The sequence below is a fragment of the Rhincodon typus genome, chromosome 32, assembly GCF_021869965.1.
Source record: "Rhincodon typus isolate 14 chromosome 32, sRhiTyp1.1, whole genome shotgun sequence".
Taxonomy (NCBI): Eukaryota; Metazoa; Chordata; class Chondrichthyes; order Orectolobiformes; family Rhincodontidae; genus Rhincodon; species Rhincodon typus.
Window position 1 is genome coordinate 23,583,302 of NC_063363.1, and position 17,567 is coordinate 23,600,868.

The 17,567-nt window shown below is 39.8% G+C and overlaps 1 protein-coding gene across 3 annotated transcripts in view; it reads right to left on the bottom strand.

Annotated features, from left to right (window-relative positions):
* Window positions 1–503: 503 nt before the first annotated feature.
* The window catches only part of LOC109934062 (opioid-binding protein/cell adhesion molecule homolog), a 920,827-nt gene continuing 903,763 nt past the window's right edge, over window positions 504–17,567 (bottom strand). For 2 of the 3 annotated variants that reach the window (XM_048615652.1, XM_048615651.1), the window contains one exon: window positions 504–2,096. In XM_048615652.1, the coding sequence (XP_048471609.1) occupies window positions 1,993–2,096 (104 nt within the window). In that variant the 3' untranslated portion in view covers window positions 504–1,992. Of the gene's footprint in view, window positions 2,097–9,353; window positions 9,390–17,567 lie in introns of all 3 variants that reach the window. The other variant, XM_048615650.1, reaches the window with a different exon arrangement.

Below are 17,567 nucleotides of genomic sequence, written 5' to 3' on the forward strand. Positions count from 1 at the left end.
TTGATGATATTCCTTCTCAAGACAGCTTCAGATTAAATCTAGACAAAACTGACTCTGTTTGGATTAGCTCCCATGTGAAACTTTCCAACTCAAAAAAGGTGTACGAGAGACTGAAATTTGATGGATAAAATATTTGTTAATTCCATTTCTTTTCTTATGACCTTTAAATACATGGATAAAATTTGTTGAACAGATCAGTTTTGCACTTCAGAAGGAAGCACCCTGTCTTTCAGCTAAGTGTTTAATTTAGGGTGGTTGAAAGCATTGTGGGAGGCATGCAATATGTTCGGAGTTCCAATCCTAACAATGGAGGAAACTCCAGATCATTTGAACTTAAAATAAACTTGCTAGTTCCTAGCCATTGCACTATTCCCCAAGATTGTACCTCTTATCCCAAAGGGTAAACTAAGTTCATGCATGATTTCTCAAGCATATAACCAGAATATTCCATAAGAGTGCCTCAGGTTTGAGAACTTAAGGCCAAAATAAATGATTTCATTCAATATCTTAATTTGCTCAATTGGAAAAAATAATAGCTACAGGAACATTGTTCCAGGATAACATGAGGAAGAAAGACCCTTCCTCCCTCATCCCCAACAGTTCCTGGCACTACCATGCTTCCCATTTCTGACTTAATCTTTTTCAGCATTGGTATCCGATGGGTAGCTCTATGAAACAGTAGCATTTAAAAGGAATAAAAGTGCTCATGGTACATTACATATGATCTAGTCATGGGAAGAACTTTGTGAGCTAGCAGACAATGAGCGGCTGCCTGAGGCTTTCTGAACGAAACACTTCCTCCACTGTTAAACCAACAGATTCCCAAACACTGAAAAATAAACAAATACGCCTTGAAATTTACAGTAAACAATAATAAAGTTCTGAAGTGAAAGACACGTGGCATTAATTTCTAGAATTGTTTGAGCTAACTTCCGCGGCAAAGAAAAGTTAGAACAAAATCTCACATAGCCAGATATAGTTTTTCATGGGTATCATTGTATACATTTAATTTGTTCTTATCGAAATGCATCATGCTAACAAAATAGAAGGGATACTGCAGCTTTAAGCAACCATATGGCTTCCCTTTTCAGAAACTAGTAACATATAACCTAGGAGACACCAAATACACAGGACGCTGAAGAGACCTTCCGAGAATGCCTTCCAAATGGCCCTCTCTTTTTCTTGTGATTTGTTGTTAGTTTTGGCCCAGTTCCACTTCAGTACAAGAAAAGCCTTCAGCGAATCTTATCAGTATGTTGGACTCAAAGTGCAGAAATATGGTTATGTGCACACATAATACACAATCAAATGGAAACTGAAGAGCTTTATATTTACCTTAACGTACATGACATATACAATTGTATTAGTTTTCCACAATTTATATATGATGGCGATAGTCAACATGGGCCTAAATGTTAGTGAGAAATACGCCTGGAATAGAATTGTTCTAAGATAAAGATCCTTAAACTTTAATGTACAACTGCCCCTTTTGTTATACATGTGCAGCTTCTCTGCTAGATGTTTGCTTAGCCAGCCAATGGGCTACAATCCACCTGTTAATTAGCCAATGGTCTACAGGCATATTACATTATTTATCTGGTAGCCTACAAATAGTATACAGGTAAATTATATCATCCACCCAGTAAAACCACAGACAGCTTTACGTATGTGAGGGAAAGGTTAATGGCGTGTACCTGCATAAATAAACATCATTAAAAGCATAAAATATGTAAACACTACATCAGCTAAAACATGGAAGATTAAAAAGTGGAAAATCAACAGGAAGTGAACTAACAGTTTTGACAGCAATTATGCACCAGCGCCCTGCAGCCAACAGAGGGGAAATACCAGTATGGACTCACAAAAACAAATACTCGTCAGCACAGAACCTATATGCGATGTTTTACAGCCTGTGCACAACCTGTGCAGGATAAAGTTTATTTGTTCTGTTCGGGTTAGAGGCAGTGCGCTGTTCAATGGCGCAGTGCCACGTCAAAATTTGAAGAGGAAGTGGACGAAGAGTATCACCAGTAGCCATAGTGAAGCAGTCATTCCTCCAGAAGCACGGTTGTTCCCATCAAGCACTGCTCCTGGACCTAGAAAGGGACAAGCACATATAGTCAGTTTAGTGATGCAAGTCATGTTTTGAAGCTCACTGTGCTGTACATTGTAGCTTATATTGTCTCTGAAATACTTCTGAGAAGTGTTTGAAACCTTTGAAGCCACTGCATATTAAGAGAAAGTATCCCCTGTCTAGTACACTGCCTATCACCTCAACAATAACATTTTAAGTTCCAGCAAACTGATTTCTCTGTAAAGATCTTAAATTCAATGAATTTGAATTCATGTCCCTTATTTACATTTACAACAATTTGGCATTAGGCTTTGTCAGCAAACTGTAAATCAATAGCAATGAAGGAAGATGGGGATTAGAAGGACGGAAGAGTTAATGGTATTTTTCAAATTTTCTACTCGTCAGAAGTTGATAGGCTGCAATGGTCTTTATCTGATTCTTTAAAATTTCTGGCTTAATGATAATGACTGATGTACATACACTGAACTTTTGCATTGATAAAATAGCCAGTGATCTGTTGGGAGACTGTAGGAGCTGCAGATGCTGGAGAATCTGAGATAACAAGGTGTAGAGCTGGATGAACACAGCAGGCCAAGCAGCATCAGAGGAGCAGGAAAGCTGACATTTTGGGCCTAGACCCTTCTTCAGAAACGTCAGCCTTCCTGCTCCTCTGATGCTGCTTGGCCTGCTGTGTTCATCCAGCTCTACATCTTGTCATCTCAGTGATCTGTTGGGAGTTGCGTTGAAGCAGTGTGGTCTGCATTTTTGTATGTGGTGGACAGTACAGAATCTTGAAGGATACATTTGAAATTTAAATCCATATTTCCATTCATTTTGATAGGTGTTCGTGGCAACAAATCTTGATGTTTTTAATAATCTAAGTCAGGACAGCCTTTTCCAAGGTCTTCAGATTTGAGACATTCAAAACAGATAGACCAGCAAATAAGTTACTTTGATTGCAAAGAACAGATTTTCAGGGTCTAGGGCAGATTGGGGTCCCTGAGCTTGCAGTTTAAATTACTTTCAGATTGGGAAAAAGGAAACTCCGCTTATGATCTAATCCATGCTATAGTGAACCTAACAGTGCAGATTGGTTTAGCTCAATTGGCTGGATGGCTAGTTTGTGAATGAGCACGATGACAACAACATGGGTTCAATCTCCCACTTTGACTGAGGTTACAATAAAGGACTCTCCTTTACAATTTCTCTCCCCTAGCCTGAGGTGTGGTAGCCCTAAGATTAAATCACTGCTCATTATCTCTCTTTAGCAAGACTATGGTAACTTGACATAGCAATAACAGTGGACTAACAAATTGGGGAACCAATTCATTCCTTAGTCATGGTTTCCCTCATGGAGGCAAGCAGATAACTCACATAAAGGTGGTGATCTTGTGATGTCTCTAAATTTTACTTGCTGGCATTTCCAAAGGAAAGTACAAAGAAGTTGAAGCTTATTTTTGGTGGCAGTATCAAAAAGGTGTTTTTGCATTAGGCACATTTTAAATTCTGGGTCCAACAGTCATTGACATTGGGCTGAATTTTATCAAACACAGCCAAGTGTCCATTCCAGGGAGGTTCTCTCTATGAACTCCAGTGAAGTATCTCATGCAATTTTTGGCTACTGATCTAGGCGTCATACCCCTCTGGTGCATGCTAGAATTTTTGTGCATCCACTAATGGTGGAGGTATTTTTCCACAGTCTGGATCTGCTGTGATATGGACCACTAGCCTCATATTTAAAATGCAGCTGTGCACCAGGTCAAAGGCTGTAAACCAGGAATGGCCATTCGCAGACTGTTACTGCACAATTCTAAATGACACAGCTGAGAAAGGGTAGGTGGAGTCCTAGCCTTGCCTGTAGGGATCTGGGGTAATGGGAAGAAGGGTTGTTGTCTTCTCTCGGTCGGCAACTACCATGGCTGAGGTTGCCACCCAGGGGACTGCAGTTTCCATGGTCTGTAAAATTGCCCTGCGATGCAGGAGCAGGCTAATGACTTTCTGTGCACCCTGAGTGTTAGTATCACTATATTCTTTCTGTTATCTCACACTCATTCCAACTTGGCCATTGGATCCGCCTCCCATCAAGTCTCATTGACTACCACTCTCTCTACTACTCTTAATGGATGCAACATCTCTGTTTAATCACTCTTATCCACTACAACCTCCCCAACCCACAGCTGCTGTACTTCCTACTCACTCACTTGGGACACCTTGACACTGTTCCTGCACGAGTACTAACAGCTGTGCCACTTTCCTCTCAGTTGATCAGTCCTTTGGTCTCCTTCCAGGAGAACACAGCCTGCAGACAGAGCCAAGATGGGAGATTAGGTGGCCAACATTTGTCTCCTCTGCAAGGACAGAATTTTGCCTTAGCAGGAGAAGACTGGTGGTGATGTGGAGACCTCTATGTCCCTGCAGCCAGGTAAGATTAATTCCCAAATAACAAATTCTGTTCCATTACCAGCAGTGTGAAAGTATTCTTAACATGCACTAGATACTACCCCAAGTTTGCATTTCATTTCTTCTCTTGACTCCAGTGGCATCGTACAGCATTATAGCAGCTCCTGCTGGACACCAACTCATCCTGCACCTCTGAAGGAGAAACACAGACCCTTAAAAGGCTGAACCAGGAAGATTGTTTTCTGCACCCTCTACCAGCTCACTTGCTGACATCTTAATGAGTTCATTTGGGAATACAGTTGGGAGCATATTCTGGGGAGAGAATCACGGCCCTGCCTCCACAGCAGACCAAGGAAGGATTTCATGCTATTGCTGGCACTCAGAGGAGACCAGTCAGCTGCTCAGCCCCAGGCAGAGGAGGGTCCCAAGGTGTCATCTTGGAGACCCAGGTCCGGTTCACTCAAGGTCTGCTGGATATGTGCTGGATTTATATTTTATCACTTTAACCATTGATGCAGTAATGGCAAGGTGACAAAGGAAAGTGGGACCTTGACCTCAATCCAAGTGCTTCTTCCTTTCAAGGACACAGGGCAGATCCAAGAGGCACCCAGCCAGAGAAAGAAACACATACAGGTCCACTAGATGTCTTCTCTCAGGCTAGCTCCGAGGTGTCTAACCTCTCCATCTCCATTCTGCTTGCAATCCTCAATCCTGCAGGAGTTCAAGACCAGGGTCAACCTGCATCTAGCCAGGACAATCTCAGCATGACAGGGCCCTCAAATTACAAGTGCCCCCAAAACTCTGGTGAAAGCAGGCTCCACCCACCCCGGCTGTGGACACATGGATTGTGCCTAGACACAGCAGGAAGAAAGGAAAAAGAGGTGACATGGGAGAAAATTGGTTGTAAATATATCACATTTCTAAATATATGTTCAGTTACAAGCTTAAAGGTAGAGAAGTTTCCACCCTTAGGGCCACACAAAGTTCTAACACTGTCTGAATAATATCTATGCTTTCCATGGCACCTAAATAAGATGAGGCTTTGTCAGGATTGAATATGGGTATATCTGAAGCTTTTTATCAGTTTATAACCTTCCCTTTTATTAAATAACAACAGAAGCACAAGAAGATTAAAACTGCATTTGCAGTTAGAAATAAGCTGGGGATGCTGGCCTCACTAGCATTAAGAAATTTAGTCAGTGAAAGATGATTGCACACAATTCAGATCTGTTGAAAGAGATTCAACAGGAAGTCCTGCCTGGCTTGCTTAGGCTGACGAGGTGGTGCTTTAGGATCTTAAACAATCTCTCTCAGTATAATGTTGTGGCTCTCATGAGTCTTCATTGTCCAACATATCATCTTGAGGCATTCTGCAGTTGTCTGAAGCAAAGTATCCAAGAATTATGTGATATCTTCTGTCTGTTCAATACTCCAGCAACTCCTCAGCCGCGCCCTGCATAGGAACTAGATGTAGAGGAAATATTTTATGGTCCTCATTGACCCAAGTGGAATAAGGTGTTGCATTACAGATATGCTGGGTATCACAATATGGCTTTCTGATTCTGCCTTCAATATACAGTAAATCATCACTCCCCTTCTCTCATCTTGCATTTGAAACTCCACATCAGGAGGCTGTGTCACATCAACTGGGGGTTGATGCAGGTCCTTGGTTTCCAGATGCAAATCTTCCTCATCTACTCTTGCAGGAGATACAGACACAACCCGAGCTTTTGTACTTGGGGACAGGTACAACGAGCCTATGTGAGCAAAGCAGTAATGAAGCAGCTCTTCAATAATGTAAAAACTCAGCACAAAAATGACATTTAATCTCATCATCCATGAAACATTAGGATGTGCAAACTACTAACAAGGAAAGCAATGGATGCCTGCACAAGGGCCTTTCACATCACTGACCTGATTCAGTATATTCTGCTCAAGCCACTCGACACACATGCATGCAGTTGGATGTTGTGAGTTTGTCGGTGTAGAAGCAATAATGGAAACTTCTCTCCTGACTCCCAACTCTCACAATTCCCAAGAAAGGCAGCGTTGCACATTGGATAATAGTTTGGATGCTTTCTCGTCCAAAGTGTGAAGTCAGCAGCTTCCGAATCTTTGAAACGTGGAAAATGACTGCAAATTGTCGAACTAGGGTGAATCTCTGCCACTGTCCTGACATTAATTGTGCTTTCACAACCATTACTGGGAGTAATTTGTAATGTTGAACAAGATAGTCAAGATTGTTGATATTTTGTTGAGTTAGTCCATCAAAATTTTATTTCCTCTGCAACATCTGTTGAGTTGCTGAGTTTCTCCAGCAATTTCTGTTTTTTGCTTGCTTCAGATCTCAAGCATCCACAGTTTCTTTGTGTTGTTATGGCAGTGACTGTCAATTGTCTCTGCCCCCACATTTCTCCCCACAACCTGTTGTGTGCCTGCACTCTATCATCTCCCACCCTGATATACTGAGATGCCTGCCTTAACAATGGTTGTTGTCTCTGAAACCCAGTCTGCTGCCTCCAATCCCAATGCCCAGGATGTTGGTAGTGGGAGGTTGAACAATAGCAATGCTATTGAATGTCAAGGTGAGGTAATTAGTTCTTTTCTCGTGTTAGAAATGGTCATTCATCGCCTGGTACTATACAGAAGATTCACTGTAGCTAACATCCAGAAAACTAAAAATAGCTTCATTGTCTCTCTATCTTTGGAAATCATGCATCACTTCTAGTCAAACGTCATCTCTGACCAAGAAGGCATTTTGTTTGCCTCAACATCAGATGGCCGTCTTATTAATTAATTATTTAAAATCATGGGATTTTCCTTCTTCCAATTGGGGAAGAATCTAGCCATTATCTCTTACTTTACAAAACATCAAATTTTAACTGAGTGATCAGCCATGAGACTTTACTTTTAAAATGAACTCAAGGTTTCACCAATAAAACAATGTATTTTTAAAGCATTTATTGAAATTTTGTAACTAGGTTTGGGGAGACAAAGAGAGACTGACAATTGCCAGACATGGTAGCAACTAACAGGGAACAGGGCACAGCTTAAAAGTCTTGAGGAACCCATGATGATTGTGATGACTCATTTACTGGAATATCTCCTAAATTATGCTGTTTTTTTTAAGGCAGCCTCAGGAGCTTTTCTGTGACTACTTATTTTCTGCTTTGCTGTCACGTCCTTTTCTTTTGTTTAAATTATCTTGTCACTACTACAACGTTACTAGATGTTTTTCATTGAACCAGCAATCTGTGATGTTATTGTGTAAAATGCGTTCTCACCACATCATCAAAATGATTGCTATTGACAAGCTGCTTTACAGAGTGATAAACTATAATAGCGCTTGTAGTATTGTGCTCTATCCTAGCCTTAAAACACAGAATGCAAAGCATCTCTATTTATCGACAGGCTATGAAGACAAAAAAGAAACAAGAATTATCTTTGTCACAAATTGAAAGGTGCAAATCATATGCTGAACAAACACGGTGGCTTCAAAATCAGCTGTGCTAGCAATGGGGCAAAATGCCTATAATTTTCATCTGGAATTCTTCTTTGCACTAATACATCAGAGGTATTAAACAAAGGAAATAAACTGATGGCACATGAAGTTATGTCTGCTATAATTGTGGAAAGTGCGTTAAATAGGCGGTTTTGCCAATTACCCCACAGTTCAATTTCAAAGTCAGCATCCCATATCCCTCAATACCCCAGCAACAGCGTCGCATCTAGAGGCAAGCGCTGATTTTATTCACTTCAATTTTCATATCATATAATTTTTGTGCCACAAATTGCTGGAAATGCAAATTGATAAAGGTGCAGTGAGGTTATCTGGGTCTTCAATAGAAAAAGAAACGAAGCCAATGATGTGGGTAAAAATTAGGGTTTACCAAAATACTGGAAACGAAACAAAGAGAGGGAAAGAGAGAATGAATAAAGAGAAATAGAAAAGACACAAAATGGATACATAAGAAAAGAATTTGAAATTTACAGGACAAATCCAGCAATTTATTGACAGTCATTGCAAGCCAATGATGACATGCCACTTCGTGTTTTCAGAAGCTAGAGCTGAGTGGAGGAGCACAAATGATCAAGCAATTTCTGCAAAGTTGTAATTTTGTTGCCTCAAATTGCTGTTTCTTTATATATAAAACTTATATTGGCACCTGCAAATAGTATAATTCTCCCTGAAATATCTGAGTCATGAACTTTATCATGTTTTCTTACTTAGCCAACATGATTGAAATGAACTTTTGCTAACAGGCCTGAATCCTGACTTAAAATTAAGCAATTAATCACACAGTGGTCTGTAACATAACATTTTCAGTGACCAAATCACATCTGGTAAGATCACTCTTCTCTTTTAATATGATTCGACATTGTATGTTGATCTTACCAGGGATTGGGCTATCTTCTTTCCCATGAGCAAAAACTTTCAAAATACTGTCATATCACAATAATGCATATATTAAATATTTCAGTGTACAATTTGAAATGGTCCAAAGCTACTGATGAAAATAGAAACACACACATGCACATGTTTACAATGCATTCACTACAACAAACTGGACAACTGAACCAGGTCACTACTAATTGTGCTAATTGAACTAGATGAATGGAAACACTACAAAGCAACAGACATTTTAAAGGGATCTGAATACTGGGAATTAATGCATGGAGCAAATTTTACTAAGAAGCTATAAAGAGACAACAACTGTACTGGTATTGAAGACCAATTTCTTTGAGTTAATGGGTTAATTTGTTTGCTTGAACACCAGCATCTAGTTTAGTATCCTTTAGAACTCACAGAGACTGTTAAGTTGTAGTGCAGTTACAATTTCTTTCATGCATTTTAATCTTTTTTTTCAATTTTACAAACCTTTCCAATTTGCAAGAACTGTGGAAGTTTTCTCTTCTAAAAAAAATTGAAGAAAGCAAAAAAGCTTATGATGAACAATTTAAATGTAAACTAAGTTGCAACAAGAGTGTGGAGGAAACTTCAATACAGGATTTTAGTCTTAGTCACATGATGCAATTGATGCCAGATCCAGAACGAAACACATGCAGTCTGAAATCAAAGGTTCAGTGTTACAAAGGGTGGGGATGCCAGTGTCTGGCACAAAACTACTGCAGGCACTAGAGGTGAAGTAGCCAAAACAAGAGCAACTGCTGGAGAAAGTTGTGACCTCCCTTTTGGAAGCTATCAAAACTGTCTCCTTTGTACCAGAACTTAAAGCAGCAAAATTCTCAGAAGAGGAGTTGGCAGAACTCTCACTAACAATAAAAATTCTGCAAACCATCTTATTTCATTTGCATGCAAAAGAAGATTTTAATATCTTGCAGGTTAAATTACAGTGTTAATAATTTTGAATATTCAAACCATCAACGGATTGTTGATTCGAGAAAATTAGAACTGTATGTGATTGTTGCAAAATTTAGGTTTGGGACGGTTTTAGCAGTCTTGAACGCACAATACTCATTCAGCAATGTTTATTAAATTGGATACTTAATTCAAGAAGCAAGTATGAATTCAGACTGAAGCTATAATGAAGATTTGTCAATAGAAAAAATAGATTTTGGATTTGCTCACTGACCGCAACAGTTATAGATTAATTCATAAGATCGACAATATACATTTTTAACTATGACAAATCATTAAAAAGATGATTGCAACAATATCAATGTAAATGATGCAAGTAATAAAACAGCTCAGCTCAAAGCAATGTATAGCAGTGTTTGCAAGAAACGTTAGTTCAAATATCTGATTCCTTATTTTATCTCCTTTGAACTTATAGATACCATATAGTTATCACCGTAAATATTATTCTGAAATTTTCAATCTTTCTTCAGCAGAATTCTCAATTTGAATTTAAACAAACTGCACTGTAGATGGTATTAACTGAATTTTGAGGGAGAAGCAACGTTAGTTATTTTAAAAGACAGATCTGGATGAACAGTCAAATGATACACAAGGTTAAACAGCACGTTTCTCCACAAATGAAATGGAATTTTTACCTCACTGCCCATGAAACCACTTTTTTTAATTGTAACCACCACCTATTCTGTTCTAAATCAATGTGACTCCCGTTTCTCATGTCATTTGAAACACCATTATGGCTAAAATATGGAATGGTAATATTGGACCCCTGCTGTTTACTGCATGTAATGACACCAGACTCTTGCATTTCTCGTACAAATCTTTACTAATTCCACAAATGGATTGATAGCAGTTATATAACTTGTTCCTTTACTCATAAATAAGTGAAAATGTTCTTCATAGGACAAAGAATTTATTCTTAAAGATGTGCATCAGACTAATGTTAAACACGTTATGAGTACAAGGAAGTTTAATGGTAGAAAGGGTCGGAACATGTCTTTTTATCCTTTGGAACCTGTGCTTGAATACAAACCAAACTAGAGCTCTGAAAGTTTTTTTTTGTCTGGAGGCTGACATGAACAGAGCTTAGGAAGTGTCAATCAAGTTCTTAGTGGCTCCAGGGGACAAAATTGCTCATACATTACCATAAGTGAACATCCCATGTGGGTTAAGGATTCCATAAGGACCATTTATGTGGATTATTGAAAAATCAAATTTGTAAGATCGAACAGTGCCTTTTAGAGATGAGGAAGGAATATTATTAGGGGAGGGTTCCAAATGAGATAAGTTTGTACCTATGCTAGCATGTAATATTAAGAACTGTACTGATGATTCAGATTCCTTCCCAAACAACACATAGGACTCTTGCTCAAGTCATCTGGTATTAGATAATTTCCAGTAATGTGATGTATACTCGAAAAACCACAATGTTCACTCATTGTGTCATACCAGCAAAGGTTCCCATAACGGGTCTGACAAACCAAGTCTGGAAAACAACATTTTCATCTCCAAGTGAGAATGATCTTTACCTATATTGACTATTCCCTAAATAGTTAAAAATGCTACACAAATTTAGCATTGTGCTCAGTTGACTCATAAGTCATCCAAGGAGTCAAACAATTTCCTCTTATTATTCACAATGTCTTGTGTGTCAGGGGTTGCAATTGTATAAGTGCTTGCTGTGGTAACAAATGATTTTGTTTCAGAACAAATCCTTTGATTATCTTAAAACTAAACAGAGATTAGCATGACATTTAATAGTGTCTCTGATCTGACATTATCTACTTGTTGATCTGATACCAGAAGAACAGGTTAGGGACTTCCTATTTGTTCTGAGGCCATTGTTATTACATTATGAGTAACACAAAACGTAGAACATAGGACAGTACAGTACAGCTATTGGCTCTTTGGCCCACCATGTCTGTGCTAACCATGATGTGAATTTAAACTAATCTCAACTGCCTGCAAATTGTCCATATCCCTTTATTCTTTGTCCGCTCACGTGTCTGTCTAAATGCCACATACATTGCTGTCGTATCTGCTTCCACCACCTCTCCTGGCAGTATGTTCCAGGCACCTACTATCTTCTGTGTGAAAAAAAATTTCCTCACATATCTCCTTTAAACTTTACTTCGCTCACCGAAAATGCATTCCTGTTAGTATGTAGCATTCCAGCCTGGGAAAAAGACTCCAACTATCCACCCTGTCTATGCCTCTCCTAATTATATATATTTCTATCAGGTTGTCCCTCATTCTCTAGCAAAAATTATTCCAAGTTTGTCCAACCTCTCCTTGTAGCTAATACCCTTCAATCCAGGCAACATTCTGGTAAACCTCTTCTGCACCCTCTCCAAAACCTCCACATCCTTCCTATAATGTGGTGACAAGAACTGTGCACAGGACTTCAACTATGGCCTGACCAAAGTCTATTACATTGCAACATGACCTGCCAACTCTTATACTCAATGCCCCAACCAATGAAGGCAAGCAAGCCGTATGTCTTCTTTATCACCTTATCTCTTTGTGTTGCCACTTTCAGGGAACTGTGGACGTGGACCCTAAGATCCCTCTGCATATCAATGCTCCTAAAAGTCTGGCCATTTACAGTTATACCCTCCTCTTGCATTTGACCTTCCACAGAGTATCCTCTTGCACTTACCCAGATTAAACTCCATCTGCCATTTCTCACCCAACTTTCTAACTGATTGATATCCTGCTACAACCTTTGATAACCTTTCTCACTATCCACAACTCCATCAATTTTTATATCATCTGCAAACGCACTAATCAGACCACCTGCATTTTCGTCCAAATTGATTGTGGATATTAGCACTGATCCTTGTGGAACACCATTGGTCACAGACTCCAAGTCAGAAAAATACCCATCCACAAATATCCTCTGTCATCTACGGCCAAGTCAATTTGGTGCCCAACTTGCCAACTCACCATGTGATTTGATCTTCTAGACTAGTTTACCATGAGAGACTTTGTCAAATGTTTTAGTAAAGTCCACGTAGACAACATCCATGGCCTTAACCTCATCAATTATCTTCATCACATTTTCACAAAACTCAATGAAGTTTGTGAGATAAGACTTCCCCTGCATACAGCCATACTGACTATCCCTAATGAGTCTATTTTTCTCCAGATGTAAGTAAATCCTTTCCCTAAGAATCTTCTCCAGTAATTTCCCTACCACTGATGAAATGTTTACCAGCCTATAATTTCCTATATTATTTCTGCTGCTCTTCTTGAACAAAGTAACAATGTTGACTAATCTCCAGTCTTCTCAGACCTTGCTTGTGGCTGAAGAGCATACAAACATCTCTGAAAACAACTCAGCAATTTCCTCCCTTAACTTCATTCAGTGTCCTGGAATAGATCACATCAGGCTCTGGGGATAATCTAACTTAATGTTTTTCAAGACATCCAAAACCTGCTCCTTCTTAATATCGACATGCTCGAGAATATCAACATATCCCACTCTAATCTTACCATTGTCCGTATTTTTCTCCTTGGTGAATACTGATGCAAAGTAATTATTAAGGATATCACCCACTTCCTCTGGCTCCACACATAAAATCGCTCCATTGTCCTTGAGTAGATCTACCCTTTCACTGGTTACCCTCTTACTCCTAATATAAGTATAAAGTACCTTGGGATTCTCCTTAATTCTACTTGCCAAGGGCATTTTCTTCTAGTCCTCCTAATTTATTTTTGAAATTCTTTTATGCTTCTTTTATAGTTCTCAAAGCCCTTGTTTGATTTCTGTTTCCTAAATCTTACATATGCTTCCTTTTTCTTTTTAACTAAGCTTACAATATCTCATATCAACCTTGGATCTTTCTGAATCTTGCCATCCTTCTCTTTCATCCACAGAGGAACATGCTGGTCCTAAACGCTGGTCAACTGACTTTTAAAAGTCTTCCACATGTCAGCTGTGGATTTACATTTAAAAGCTTCCCCAATTCAATTTTTCCAGTTTCTACCTAATACTGTTGTTAATAAGCCTTCCTCCAATGTATCACTTTCACCTGAGGACCAGACTTCATCCTTTTACATAATCATCTTTAAACTTACAGAATTATGATCACTGTTCCCAAAATGTTTCCCTACTGCAACTTTGATCAGCTGGCCAGGCTCATTCTCCAATACATGGCCCTTTTCCTTGTTCGACGATCTGCACATTGTTTCAAGAAAGGTTTCAAGACATGTGTCATCATGGGTCAGTGTTGTCTTTGAGTTTAAGGACTAAATTCTCACTCTGAAGAGTTACAGATACTTTTAATCCTCCTGTTCAGAGACTTTATGGCACACATCTGGAGCAGGTAAAATTTGAACTCAAGCCTTTTGACCCAGCGGTAGGGGCATTACCACTGAGCCACCAATGGTGGGTTTTGAACCCACTCCAAGGATTTATATACCGTGTAAACTCCATGCTGACATTTCAATGTAGAACTGAGAGTGCACATTTTGGAGGTGATCTCTTTTCGACTGAGGTTTCATCTATTGATTATGACTGACTTAAAAAATTCCACAGTACTAAGTAAAGAAAAGGAGCGGAGTTGTGTTAGTCAACACTTATTCCTCAAACTCTACCACTGGCCAGTTTACTCTGTGCAAACTGACTCTCCTGCTTGCCTGCATAATAATGTTCATTGCTTTAATGTATTTATTTAGCATTAAGGTACATTAGAGTGACCAAAGGACATGAAAGGTGACTAAAAATTACTTAATTCTTTCCAATACTTGAAAATTTGACCTTGCAAGGCTCTGGGAATAACATGCATTCATCAATCATCATGATTGACTTCACACGATGATTGGTGCAGACGTGCTACAACAGGGGTGTCCAAACTTATTATGTATTATTATGTTTTTTTTTCAAACATAGGACCACTAATGCTTTGTCTGAGGCTAGCGTTTGAGAGTTTGGTAAAGGATGAGGGAATGGCACATGACAAGACTGTGGGAATGGCGGGGTGGAAGAGAAAAAAGAATGAGGGAGACTGTGGGAATGGATGGGGGTGTGGTCTGTACTAGCTGGAAGGGGTTGAAGAACAGATGATGAGTTGGGGGCGGTGTTGACATGACTATCCCCAGTCTCTTTCTCTCCCTCCTCCTTTGTTTTTCACTCCCTCGTTCTCTTTACTCATCCCACCCCCCCAACAGTCCCTCTCTCTTCCCTCCGCCTTCCTCTCCCTGTCTTTTCCGCCCTATTTCTCCGTTTCCCATCCTCTCTCTTTTAGCTTTCTTTATGGTGCCAGCCATTTCCCAAACCAAGCTAAAAACCTGATCCCTGCCTAGCCTTACATAGACTCAGTGGCACATCTTCTCTACATTTTGAAGTATCACTGCAAGGAGAAGCTGGCGGGCTGTGGGAAAACCTGCAAAACTTTACAGAAACCTGACAGCATCGCACCTTCCATTTCTTAACTCTGGCGTTCAGCAGGCTGGATATCAACTGCACTATGGCCTATTGGCAATGCAATACGCCCGCATGGTGGATGAAACTGACCCCAAAAGTCCCAAAATACCCTAGATCCAATCACCAGAGAAAAATCACTCGCATCAACGGAATGGCAGGAAGTAAAGAAGAGTTCTCCTCCAGTTACGGGCTAATTCTTGATCAGTCAACTAATAGCACCAGCAGATGCTAATGTGGAAGGCAAACAATCTGTGATGGTACCTGAGTGTTAGCAGCAAGGGCTTTACTGTGAAGAAAAACCACCTGGGAGGGGAAGTGAAGGGGGTGTGGGAGTAGGAATGGAGGCAAAGGGCACATGGGGTATGGAAGATGGTGGCTGCAGGGAGCTGAGATCCAGCAGCCAGCAGAAATTTTTGTGATAGTGTGTCTATGTTTTATAACTGTACATTGTTTGAAAATGTCTGCAGGACCAGATTTCATTGAATTTATATGCACGGTTTGTGAAGTCATGATACGGTTTGACCCGGCAATGTTTATGAACAAATTCGGCAGCGCATTATCGCTACTGGTGTGGTTGTAGACAAAGAGGGGACATTGTGGTTGGTTGGCTCGCTTAGCTGGTTTGTTGTTCTGCAGATGTTGCATTACCCTACTGGGTGACATCATCACTGCAGCCGCCGATGAAGCGCCATTATGTTTTCCCGCCTGGTATTTAAACTCTGGGGTCTGTTGAGCTGGATTACCTCACTTCCGGTTTTCCTTTGCAGTGAAGTGTACATGGTGTCGATCTCCATGTGTTTGTTGATGGCTTTCTTTGTGGAGTATCAGGCTTTGAGGAATTCCTGTGCTTGTCTCTGCTTTGCTTGTCCCAGGATCTTGGTGTTGTCCCAGTCGAATTGGTGGCTCTCCTTATCCACATGGAAGCCTGGTACTCCATGAAGAAAGCCATCAACAAACACATAGAGATTGACCCCATATATACTCCATTACGAAGGAAAACCAGAAATGAGGTAATCCAGCTCAACGGACACCAGAGTTTAGATAACAGGCAGGAAAACACAATGGCGCTTCATCGGAGGCTGCACTGATGATGTTATAAGATCTGGAGAACAACAAACCAGCTCGGCGAGCCAACCAAACACAACATCCACAACCCAAGCGACAAATCTACTCTAAAACCTTAAAGAGGGAACAATGAATGACTAAGAGATGTGTCATTGTTCTTGTGATGACTCATTTCTCTCGTTGAAGAAATATGTTGTAGAATAGAAATGTGCAACTGTGTAACATCCGGGGAGGCAAAAGCACCTGATCATGGTAGCACCCATGTAATATAGTGTATTGGCAAGGAATGTGTTCCTCCATTTTTAAGAAGACTGGAAAATGGAGTTGATGATCATGTCAGCCATGATCTCTTGAATGGTAGAGCAGACTTGATGCACTGAATGGCTAACTTCTGCTCTTACATCTTATGGTCTGAGATAAATATATTTACGATGGACACAATACTCCACAGTTGATGGCCTGACATTTTCTCTATTCAGATCAAAAGAATAAAAACCACAAATCCAGCATTGCATTATTACAGCCAATACTCAATATTTATTGTTTCTACGTTCCTAACTGCTGGAGACAAAAAGAGTTCTGTACTATTTCGAGAAGCCCAATCTCATTGAAGGAAGGCAGACAAAATTAAATCACGATCACCATTTTAACCATAATAGATTTTCATTTAAGGGAAGATGGTGCAGAATAGTAAAGTCACTGAACTAGCAATCCAGGAACTCAGGCTGATGTTTTGGGGATTGGGGATTAAATGCAACCATGGGAGATGATGAAATTTGAATTCAATAAAAATCTGGAAGACAAATTAATTTAATGGTAACCATGTAGCCAGTGCTGACTGTCATCAGAATGCATCTGGGTCACTAATAACTTTTAGTGAAGGAAATCTGCCATCCTTATCGAGTTCCATCTGGGGATGGATAATGAATGCTCACCTGGCCAGTGATGCTCACATGAACAACTATTGAAAAAACAACAATCAGCATTAAAAACTGAGCTTGATATTATTTGATTTTGACAAAAAGTGTGTATTTTTTGAAAGAGTTGCATCTTCATTCCGTTTTGGTGAAGCATTTGAGGCAATTGCATTGGTTATCTGTCTAAATCGACAACTGGAATATTCCCTTTAATGACCGTTAACTGACATGAAGAATGCTATGAATGAAATGGATGCAATTCAAAACACTTGTTGCAAATGAAAATAGAAATTTCAGTATCTGACA